This window comes from Triticum aestivum, chromosome 3A (genome assembly GCF_018294505.1).
Source record: "Triticum aestivum cultivar Chinese Spring chromosome 3A, IWGSC CS RefSeq v2.1, whole genome shotgun sequence".
Classification (NCBI taxonomy): Eukaryota; Viridiplantae; Streptophyta; class Magnoliopsida; order Poales; family Poaceae; genus Triticum; species Triticum aestivum.
The window spans coordinates 263,090,673-263,102,813 of record NC_057800.1 but is presented as its reverse complement, the minus strand read 5'-3'; the positions used below and the strand labels follow the sequence as shown (position 1 = coordinate 263,102,813).

Genomic DNA, 12,141 nt, shown 5'->3' with positions numbered 1-12,141 from the left:
TGCCCTCTGGCAGTACATCCAGCTCTGGGTGATGGCCCGCGGGGTGCACCTCACGATAGAGCCAGATGTGTTGGTTTGGCGTTGGACACCCCCAGTACTCCGCCAAATTTGTTGTCTCAAGATCTTGGTGGTTGAGCTGACGCTCCTGGGCTGCCCCAAGGGTCAGGTTTTCCATTTTGCTTGCTTGCCAAAGCTGCTGCTAGACTGCCAAGACGCTCACAAGACGAGGTCTGCAACACCACCTGCGGTGTCTGTTTTGCCAATCAGAGGAGACCATGAGCCACCTCCTCATCAGTTGCCCTTTCTTGGGAACCCTGTGACGTGAAGTTCTATCTTGGTCCGATCCACTACTACGACTTTGTTGATTGGTGGCAGCAGACCACCCGGTTCACCTCGGCCGCGAAGCGCAAGGGTGCCTCCTTGGTGATCATGCCCAAGGCCTGGTGGATCTGTGAACCAGTGGAGTGAAGCCACAGCCGCCATGGCCTGCTTTCTTTTTTGTGGTGAGGAACTTCCAATTTTCGCTTGGAGTAGTACATGCTCGATCCGAGCAATTCAATTCTTGGTTGAGACCTTCCATCCTTTGATCAATATAGATGCCAACGCCCCTGTTCTTCGTGGTTTCTCGTTCCTGTTAAAACAGGGACTATGCAGGAACAAAAATGGAGAGGAAGCACCTTGTTTTCCTATCTTGCTTGACGCAAATTGCCCCTGGATATCATGTGCATGGTGCCCGGAGTTGAAAATTGCCAGATTTGCTGCCTCCATTTTGCATCGAAACGCCGCCATATTCGACAACACAAAACCCAACACTGACATTCTGCTCGACACGATCAAGTCCAAGGCTCAGTCGTTGGAGAGGGCAAGGTGCGGTGGGTCTTGACACGATCCTCCAGGGGTAACTACTGCCTAGTTGCCTCGCATAGCGTCATACTTGGGGTGTTGGTCATCTGGGCTTGTTGTGAACTCTTTCTCTATCTACCAATGCATCGACACGCAAGTTTTTATGTTTTCTCGAAAACAAATCGAGAAAACGCAAAGCTTGTGTTTCTATGTATTGAGGTCCTAAAAGTATTCCGCGTGTCAGCTGGATCCTAAAAGTGGATAAGTGATTCATCGCAGGTCCTATCCAACTCTTGCCTGTCTGCGTGACGTGTTGACCGATGTTACGTACTTTGTGATGCAGCCTCTAGACATTCTCTATTCTAATTTCGTGGCCCATCCTCTGCCATCGCGGCCCCAGCTACGATCGATTCCATGGATTTGTACCCAGCGAAGCACCGGGTGCACCGCTGCCACCATTCTGTCATCACCTCAGCTGGCGGATACGGAGTTTTAAGTTGTTGCCCTGCTCCAGGGCGCCAACCTCGCTAACGGCCGAGACTCTTGACGGAGGGCATGGTCACGAACGACGATGGTAAGGAGTCACGAGCGCTATCACCGCTGTGCTGCTGTACCACCGCCGTCGTTTGAACCGTAGTTATTGCCAACAAAGCAAGCAATTGGGGATGCTTCAGTTGCGGTGGAAGGTACACCATGGCCCATGCAGGCGAAGACGAGGCAGAGTGGGTGAATCTGGTGGTGGAAATGAAGGATCACCAGCAGCTGCTCAATGAACAACAGAAGGAGGCGGCTGGTGTTGTAGAACGCGCAGAAATTTCGGCGGAGGAAAGCTCGGAACAAAGAATTGATCAGGGATCCTCTTCCTTGTGTTGTCGCGCTACTCCTACCAGAAGGAATTGGACCAGGGCGTCGCTGAGGCAACAGTTCGACGATGGTAGTGGCTCTAGTGGAGATAGTGACACCATGAAGCAGCAGGGAGCGAGGGCGACAGCATGGGTGGGAAGCTGCCAATCTCCTCTCCGCCCAGCACGTGCGCGATTGCACCTCTCCGCCGCCACCACTCTGCCACTCATCTCCGCTGTCGAAGTCGTGGCGACGACCATGGCACGGATCCGGGGTTTTTGAAGTGAGGTGATGTGTGTCTGGGGTTGCAGAGTGTGGTGGCGGGATTGCCGAAGCATGGTGGTGCAGCGGTGGCCGTGGGGTGGCCGGTGGCGCATGCCGTTCTGCATGCGCGTCGCCGATGACATGATCGACGAGGCGGCATCATGCCCTTCCCAGGATGGAGGGCAGCAGTGGTCACTTCCCAACAGTGGTGGGCATCCTCGCTGACATCCGCAAGATGAAGGGTGACGGCTCCTCGTCAGACACCGGGGCTAATGTACACTTGAGATGGGTTCCAGCACTACTTTGTCCTACAGGAGGAACGGTGGCAAGCGAGGCAAGGCGTGCCGCGTGCACCAGGTCTACAAAATTAGAAGAGAGAAAGATGGGTCACGAAAATAGAAGACACCACCTTTTAGGGGGGTTTGTGAAAAATATTGTCCACATGGTGGTGGTCAATCCGCCACACGTGCAGGTCAAAGCTAATCAGGGCTGTATAGGACCTCGGTGAACCACTTATCCACTTTTAGGACCCAGATGTGCATTTTTATACTTATAGGACCTAGCTGACACACAAGCAATATTTTTTGGATCTTTGATGCATTTTACTCAAAAAGAAGTATTTACAAGCTTCAAGCAAAGCTAGGTACAATGTACTCACAAGAAACAGCTAAATGAATAATATTGCAGTTTGTAGTGTTTACTATCTCTTCTTTCCTGCACAACCACAGATGGAGATATTTTGGATGAAATTGTGCAGTCTCACATTTTCTAGCAGACACTATATCCATGAATTTTGAAAGTTAGTCTCAACCTAACAGCATGTGCACGCGCACCCCTGAGCACGCAATCCACATTCGAAAATGCAGTAATTCTTTCGCGGGAGTGAAACCCAAAATCGCACAGCATTTTTGCATGTGCAAAGAGGTTGGAATAACATTAGTGTGACTATTCTAGAAAGGTATTGCACTCACGTACCAACATTGGAGCCCAAATAACACAGATAAGTACGAAGAATAAGCATATCCCACCACAGAATTTTGTCATTTTTGTTTGCTTTTCCCCGTGTTGATGATTTGCCCTATTTAAAATTGTGTCGCATTTCACAAGGAACAAGCTCGCATATATGTCCTCCAACTGTGCAGAGGAACAAAAATATCAGATGCCAAAATTTGCTCTATTACAGCAATTAACACATTAGTGTAAAAGCTAAATACAAGAAATATGGTGAAAAGGTATATTATGCTGCATAACTAGTACGACCAAACGTTGTACCTAACTGATTCCTAGAAAAGCTGTTTTTACTTTATCGTACAGCGCATGAACAAAAACAAATGTAGGAGAAACTGCTAATATCCATATTTATTTGAGTAAGACAAAGCCCGACTCCAACTGAAGCCTTAAATAAGCGGAATCAGGTGAGCAAGGAACTTTTGGACTAATTATGTATTCTGAGGCTACGAATAGGCTAACTAATTGCCAAGCAGGGTTCCAAGTACAAGTTCAGACTTCAGAAGCCTACAACAACCAAAACAGAAACAATTGTGATGAAGTAGACTAAACCATTCAACACAGATCACCAATATCACACATATCCAACTACTCTCGGCAGTGTTCGAAAATCAATATCTAAAAATGAAATGCTAAAGTCACAGCACGGCAAAAGTAGAATCATCATACAGGATTATATGGGTTAACCAAAGTAAAAACATACTGGTGTTTAACCTAATTGTTGTACCAACTGATCAGGTGGTCCAAAAAAACAAAAATTAGTATCAATCATCATAGACTATAGTGCCCAGTCTTCGGCGCCTATATGCTAATAAATTTATGGCAGAATTACCCACATGCTTGCAAAAACAGATCTACTGATATGTACCTTAAGCCAATCATACATTGTTAATGATGTAGTCGTGCAAGACCAATCAAGAACACATCGAAGCTCATACAAGAACGGTAAAGCTCGGTATAGCCGGAAACCCAAGTAGTTTACTTGTGTTACTTTGCTAGTCAGAAACTGTCTATACAAGTTACTTTTGTTGGGGATACCATATCTGATCTGCAAAGCCTGCAGTGCAAGGGAAATTGATTTTGTAAGGTAGATGGCACGTAAAACAAATCCTCCAACATCCCTGTGGGCTAGCTCCATTCCCCAGGCATACTCAGTGACCGAGTATGTGAAGAGCACAAGATTGAAAATATAGAAAACAACTTTTCCGGTTGCAAATGACCACAAGTATATAATGCGGTCAACTACAATCAAGAAAAAGAGAATCTGCAAAATTAAAATAGCATGCATTAGAAACCTAAGCAAAGAGAAGTACAACAGCGTTCAAGTGCAATAATAACCATGTAAACCGAAAGATGAGCTCTCACCATTAGGATGAAAACAAACTCTTTAGGGAATTGTTCTTCCAGCTGATAAACTTCCAAGAATTCACTCTTGTTTTTTAGGATAGATTGATAGAACATGAGAACAAGAAAGAAAACTGCCATGTCAGCACCAAAATAATATGCATAAAGATCAATCTCTCTTTTACCGCCGCCAATTACAGAGACAACTGGGTAGGGGAAATTTATTTCTTCAAAAAGGCCTGCCTTTTGTGAGTCATGAATTTCCCTTTCTACATCAGCTGCTGGAGTAAGTGATTTGAACCATCCTGCTGACTGGCATTCTGTAGGAGCAGCATAAACAACTTCTAGCACAGCAAGAGCCATGCTAGGATTTTCTTTGCTCCGTTCAATACTTTGAATCCGAACTCGACTAGAAGAATGGCATGATGAAGGCGAATTAGATTGACATCTTTCTTCATGGGCTGTCACAAGTACCTTATTTATTGCTGACTCTATCCTCTCTGGTTGGATTCCATCTTCTGGCCAATGTTTTACTTCCATTGTAACTTGCACAAAAAAGGGAGGAGATTCTGCACCCTGTGTTAGTGATAGCCAATATCTAGATAAGCCCCTCCCAAACATCCTTATAAGATTCATTAAAGGCATGTGCAAACTTTTTACCCTATCTTTCCAGTTGTATGGTATACAAAATTTCTCTTCAATGTTATTTCTTGCACTAAGGAAACTGAATTCTGTTACAGGGACCCATTCACCATCTTTGGCTGTGATTGAGCTCTGCAGGAGAGTAGATATATATACCAAAAACAAAGGCAATATGCTGACAACAAAGGATGCTTTTATTTTATCATCAGGGAAACCTAATCTCTGGAGAAGAGGCAAATGTATATTCAAACCACAGTGTTGGATAATAATCTGATATATATACTGTGATAGAATGTTGAGCTCAGTGTAGATCAGAACAATGACCCAAAACAAGTAACTTGGCCCATAGTTGACACAAAGAGCATATAAGAAAAGCGCTCCAAGGTAGACCATGGAGAGCAAACTAAAATTCCACAGAAATACCAGGATAAAACAGCAATAGCAAACATAATCATAATTACTTCGCATCTGATACCATATATACCGAAAGATAACACCAACTGGCATACTTGCTGAGGATTCTGCTGCAGTTCCCAAGCTATCTGAATGTGTCCTCAGAAACTGGCCATCTTGTGTTCCCCTCTGGTTTTCTACTACATCATAAAAGCTACCTTCTGTGGGATGCTCATTGGAGAGTGATTCTTCTGGATCAATGTTCAAGAAGCTCACAATGTTTGTAACTGCCTGGTTTCCAAATGACTGAACTTGGGAAACACCATCACCAATTAACTGCACAGCAGATTTAAGTGGGTTTTCCTTGGGTTGTCTTCTTTCCTTCTCCTCTTTTAGTAAGTTAGGATGCAATTTGATATCACACTCATCAAGCTCAATAATCTCAGATGTTGAGCCCACAGAATTTTTAGCATTATCAGCCAGCATAAATTCTTCACTCCTCCCCCTGATTGGTGACCGCGGAGCATCAGACGAGCTTGGGAACAATAAATCTGGTATGTTTCTCTTTGTATCTGCTACAGAGAATTCAAATGACTGAGATGCTGCAGCTGGTGAACCAATCTCATTATCTAGCAATGGAGCATCAATATCACTGTACAACCTAGTAGTCCTCCTGCGCCGTAAGCCTTCATTGCAGGAAGCATTATTGATTGGGGTGAAGGAATTCATTGTATTTAGTTGACTTTGTAAATTGTACATCTCAGATTTCATCCTTTCTACTTGCATGTTGCGTTGACGTTTTTGCTCCTCAGACCTGCGAAGATGCTGCAGCTGTTCGGTTTTCTTTAAAGCCTTCTTCTCCTGTTCACGGACCATTGCACCGATTTGCTCTGCTTCAAGGTATCTTGATACATAATCAAACTCACCAGAACTAAAGATGTATGATTGCACTGCCACCAATAAGAAGATCACTATCTCAACAAAAGCTGACCGTGATGTTATCTTAAAACCATAATCATACTTGTAGAATCCAATAATTTCATAGAGGTAATCTATTTGATCACACTTGCCAGAGCTAAACTGCCCAACATAAGGAGATTGATATGCAAGTGACAAAACTATAACAGCGAAATTATACATCCGTAGATACTTGAAAATCTTATTCTTCTTCTTCAGTATTTCAAGTCTCATTCGGAAGAAAACCAGAGCAAACCCGAGATAACCGAGGTGTAAAAAATCATACTCCAGAGTACCAGTAATAGCAATTAGTGCCAAAACTATATCTAATAAATGGCAGTAAGCATAAAGCCGCACATAATCAAGAAAGGTCCAGAAGCTTTTTGTTTCCAATGAGAGGTCCCTCCAAACAAACGCATTTTTCCTTTGGGATCGCATCTGACGGTATGTATCCGAGTCCGAGAAACCAGAGAAGTGGTCAGAGCGTAGCTTGAATGACGAAAAAATGAACACAACATAGTAGCTAACCAACATTCGAGGATCATCAGCTATTAACCCTGCATCAAATAAATGTACATACATTTCATAAATTATCTGTTTTAAGCTGAATAGTAATATAACATTGGATTGCATAAGTTCAAGATATGACAGGAAGGACATGCCTAGCCAGCATTTCGAGCAATAATCAAAGAAAATCTGCGAATTTTTCCAGCATCCGTGGCAACGCATTTCAATATCATTGACACCCTGTAACCAGAGCATTCCATCTTTCCAAAGGGCAAAATACTCGAGTACTAAGACAGTAGCAAAGAGAGACACGAAAAGGGGCCACAGTTTCTGGATTAGATCTCTGTTCATAAGAATACATGCCACGAGGCACATGATATAAAACATCGATACAACATTTAACAATGTAAAGCTTGCCAATAGTAACACAATCATGTTAATTTCCAGACCTCGCAATTTAAAAAGATTCTCCATCCAGAATATTATGTAGCTCTTAAATGTCGACTTCTGGGTGTCAAATCTTTCTCTTTTCAGAGAGACGATCCTTTGCTTATCCCACTTGTGGCTTTCTTTTGACATTCCCCACATCTTTGCAAATGAGTACCTTTTGTCCTCGTCCAGACCTTTGGTCACATTCTGGACAGCTTCTGAGGTCTGATAGGTGTTGCCTGAACTAAGGGATGAAGATAAGCTGCTACCCACAAGACCTTGGACTTTAGAAAACAACAAGGCAAACCTATTTGAGGAATGTATCTCCTCCCTGTTGTTCAAAAGACTAGCAGATTGATCGGAAGAGATAAACAGCTGACAAGGCTCTTCCCATTTACCCTCATGTACTAGAGATGCTGGCATTAAGTCCAGCCAGTGGAACACATTATATTGAATGGTGCAAGCCACAATCACCAGAACTTTTCCTCTAAGCCCATATTCAACACCCCAAAGCCCAGAATCGTAATGTTTCAAACCAAGAAATGCAGCAAATCCATACAAGCGCTGACCAGGACACATTTGAGCAGGTTTGCATATCATTTGGAAGAGGTATTCAGATACAGCAAGTAAACCAGTGTAGACTAGGTAGACCTTCGAAGGAATTCGAGAAACTTTCGGTAAGGTGGAAAAGACAATGAGACCTAACAGATAAACTAGGCCAGATAGACTGATTGATGATAGGCAAGCATAGAACACACTAACTGATAGTATCTTCTCACTGTGCCAAATTAGCAACCTTCTAAGGAACCCTAGAAGCCCAGATACAGAAGCATCAGAAACACTGAAGTTCTTGTCACTGTTCTGCCTTCTTTCATAACTGTAAAGTTGCATCACTACTAGAATAGACAATGATTGCCAAACATTTACCAACAAAGAGGCTTCAGGATCAAATCCAAGATCAGGATATAGTTTAACAAACTTTGAAACCAAGCGCGCAAAGAGTGGAGAAATACTCAGGCTATAGGTGAAGATAAACACCACAGCAGCATATACTTTTAATGGAAACCAAAGCCGTCTCTTCGTCTTCTCGACAAGCTGCCTTCCGATTATCCAAAGTAGAAGGAACCAAAGGTAACCAAATGATATATAATTGGGAGTCACCAAGTATAGAGTCAACAGAATTGTGAGGAAAGCCACATAAGTTCCGTATGAGCGATACATAGAGAGAAATTTCTGGCCGATTTTACTGAGATATGACGCAATCTTTTTTTCTGCAAAATACAAAATAGAGGGTTGGCATAGTAAACATATATTCAGTCAATAACTCATGTCAAACAATAGAGTGGACATCTGGAGTCATCCAAGTACTCAAGTTTCAAATTTTCTACTAAACAATTAAATATAAATTTGTAGTATCCCTTTACGAAAAAGGCACACTGTGAAACAGTTTACAAAAGATCAAGGAAGCGAACTAATCCTGCATTGGTCCTCTCCCCATGCACTCTTTTCGGCACAAACATTAGCCCTGCACTTAAAACATTTTTCTTATTTGTCAGCGACAAAGAGCTCTTGCCACCATGAACGCATCTGAGAAGTATAAAACCTAGTAACGTTAAGCATGACATAATTTATCTTGTAGTTCATTTAACAAGTAAAGGCTGTGCCAAACAAGAAATAATTAATATAGATGTCCATGATGCAAGAACGTACCATGTAAGTTGTGGCAAACTTGACCTTCTCGTGAATTTTGTGAGCTATAAACTGACAAGAGTACTGACTTATTCAAACCAGCCTTTAGGATACTGAACCCAACAGGTGGACACGGTGTATGCCGAAGAACAGCAGAGAGAGCAAAAAGCATTTTGAAACCATGGCTATGCACAGCACAGAAGCATATAATTGAGCCAATCTCCACTAAGTCTTTTGTTTTAGCATTACTTGAGAGGCCTGTCAAACATACGAGAAAAGGAGTGCTGTTACTGTAGTATAAAAAGTATGCTGTGCTTCACAATTTAATTCAAGAGAACTTTAGATATGTCAATCTGTGCATCCACTGTTCAAAACTCGTTAAAATTGTTAAGAGTATTTTGCATGTGGATATATACTGGCCTGCGGCCTCATAGGAATACAAGTTGCTATTTCCCTAACATGGTATTAGAGCCTATGGTTTTTTCCCTCTCCGTGCACACGCAACTCGTGCACCGTGATTGATCTCCATGTGCTTCCTCTCCATTCTCATATCTGATGGCCCGACCCCTTCCCCGATTGGATCGACCAAGCATTTGTTGCCTCCCCGCTGGAATCGGGCTACCCTCCCAAATCGCATCGCAACCCCCCGACCCCCTCGCCCGAGCAGCAGGCCACCCAAGTCACCATCCCGCCAGGCTCTCCCGTCTCGTACATGCACCGTCTATTGTGTTTGGTGCTCGTCTGCTAGTTGCTCTTTTCCGCTGCTTCTCGTCGGCATCTCACATGCACGACTTTTTCCACAGGCCACAGGCTTTTCTGTATGCACGAAGGCTCTTGCATCTTCGTTCGTGTATACTTCCTAGATTCTAGCTCTATTTCCGCTGCGTCCACCAAGTCCGTTTCTCTTTTTCTCATGTCATGCGAGTCACCATACCTTTATCCGTCAGCCTTTTTCTGGTCCTTGTCCTTTCTATAGGATTTTCGTGGCCTCTTTTTGCATTGTTAATCTACACCCATTATCTTGTCACCAAGCTTCTTTTGCTGCGAGTTTTCTCGCGCTATGATTTTGTGTGCAATGCTTCATTCTCTCGATGTGCCATCTTCTTTTGACAATCCATCTTCTCTTGTATCTTCTACTGATGCGACGTTCCTCTGATGCGTCATCTTCTCGTTATATCCTTTGGCTTTACTCGACAGGTTTTGAAGACTCTCATGCTAGGACGACATTCTCAAGACACGGACTTTCGATTATCTTTTTTTCCCTAGTGTTACACTTCTTCAAATGCAATGCTATGGCATACGCTTTGCATTTGAAGGGGGGGGGGGTGTTATGACCAGCCTGGCTTATGGCCGTAGAAGGCTCACCGGGCAATCTTAGCCCACAAGTTATCTTAGGTTAATTCGCGTGCAAGTTATTTAGGTTATAAATATATGTTGTAAGACTCTTTTTCAGATTAAGCAATAAGAATATTATTATCCCTATTGCCCGGCTCCCAGAGGAGCCGGAACCCTAGCCGCCTCTAACCCTAGCCGCCGCCGCCATCTCCCTCCAACGCGACGGCGTGCAGCCGCCGGCGCGCCCGATCATCACCCCGTCCCGCTCCATCCTTCCCCTACAACCTCCGGAGCAGGTCCGGTAGGACCCCTGGTTCTACCAATTTGGTATCCAGAGACTCAGTTGCGATCGTGTCATCATCATCATCATCCACGCAGACGCTGCCCGGCGGCACCACCGCGCCGATGGCCCCCGTCCCGATGACCTCCGCCGGGCTCCAGTGCTGTCGGACCAGGCCACCACCGCGGGCCTCCCCACGCCGCCGACCCCAGTCACCTCCGCGCCGCCACCAGCCGCCGTCTTCACGCCGGAACAGATGACCAGCACACTGCAGCAGCTCATGACGGCCGTCCAAAGGCTCCACATGAACCAGCACCATCAGTACATGGCAGGCGCGTACGGCCCCCCGGCGGCTGCGCCGATCGCCGCCTACGGCCACCCAGCGCCGTGGCCGTTCCCGGGCGCACCCGCAGGCGGCGGCCCCCCGATGTTGCCGTTCCAGGCAAGGAACTCCAGCGGGCCTGTGGCACCTGCCGCCGCCACCATCGACGGCGCCCCTCTGGCACCTACAGCAGCTGCCGACCCCGGCACCCACCGCCCCGGTCCAGCCCCCGCCGCTGCCGCTGCCACCACCGGCGCCGCCCCTGCCCAGCTCAGGGGCACCCTCGCCGACCGGCCTCCTGATCCATCAGGTCCGGTTCCCGCCCTCCCCGTCGCCACTACCAGCGTGGGCGGCTGGGTCTTCGCCCTTGCCGGTCTACACCACGGCTCCGGAGCAGCCGACCCCGTCTCTGCAGTTCGGCGGGCCGTCCGGCTCCGCGGGGCCCTACCCGGAGTACTCCGACCAGGCGCCACCCGCCTCGCTGCTCCGCACCTCCGAGCCAGCTCGACACGGCGTTCCGACCCAGGCACCGCCACGGTTCGCCAAGATCGACTTCGCCACATATGACGGCACGGAGGACCCCCTCAACTGGCTCAACCAGTGCGACCAGTTCTTTCACGGGCAGCGCACCCTCGCATCGGAGCGTACCTGGCTTGCCTCTTACCACCTCCGCGGCGCGGCACAAACGTGGTATTACGCTCTCGAGTAGGATGAGGGTGCCATGCCCCCTTGGGAGCGCTTCCGCGAGCTCTGCCTCCTTCGCTTTGGGCCTCCGGTTCAGGGGAGCCGCCTGGCGGAGCTCGGCCGCCTGCCCTTCACCTCTACGGTGCAGGACTTCGCCGACCGCTTCCAGGCCCTGGCATGCCATGCGTCAAGCGTGACGGCGCAGCAGCGAGCCGACCTCTTTGTCAGTGGCCTTCCGGATCACATTCGCGTGGACGTGGAGCTTCGCGGCCCTCAGGATCTCCAGACGGCCATGTACTACGCCCGCGCCTTCGAGGCTCGCGCCCAGGCCATGCAGCCGGCCACCCTGGCCCGAGGAGGCCGGCAGGCCGCCCGACCGTTACCTGCGCCGTGCCGGCCACCTCCGGCCGCACCGGCGACTACTACCCCGGCCATGACGCGACCTTTCCGTCGTCTCTCTCCGGCGGAGTAGATGGAGCGACGGCGCCAGGGCCTCTGCTTTAACTGTGATGAGCCCTATACGCCGAGCCATGTCTGCCCGCGCCTCTTCTACTTGGAGACGGTCGACTTCACCGAGGACGCCCTGGCCGACGGGGCCGAT

At 47.1% G+C, this 12,141-nt stretch overlaps 1 protein-coding gene across 8 annotated transcripts in view; it reads right to left on the bottom strand.

Moving 5' to 3' along the window:
* Nucleotides 1-12,141, bottom strand: part of LOC123061149 (piezo-type mechanosensitive ion channel homolog) — a 48,082-nt gene that overhangs the window by 8,521 nt on the left and 27,420 nt on the right. For 7 of the 8 annotated variants that reach the window (XM_044484096.1, XM_044484097.1, XM_044484099.1 and 4 more), the window contains 5 exons: nucleotides 8,941-9,177; nucleotides 6,957-8,501; nucleotides 4,324-6,851; nucleotides 3,827-4,222; nucleotides 2,926-3,084 (listed from right to left, as the gene is read on the bottom strand). In XM_044484096.1, coding sequence (XP_044340031.1) covers nucleotides 2,926-3,084; nucleotides 3,827-4,222; nucleotides 4,324-6,851; nucleotides 6,957-8,501; nucleotides 8,941-9,177 — 4,865 coding nt within the window. The remainder of the gene's footprint in view (nucleotides 1-2,925; nucleotides 3,085-3,826; nucleotides 4,223-4,323; nucleotides 6,852-6,956; nucleotides 8,502-8,940; nucleotides 9,178-12,141) is intronic. The other variant, XM_044484098.1, reaches the window with a different exon arrangement.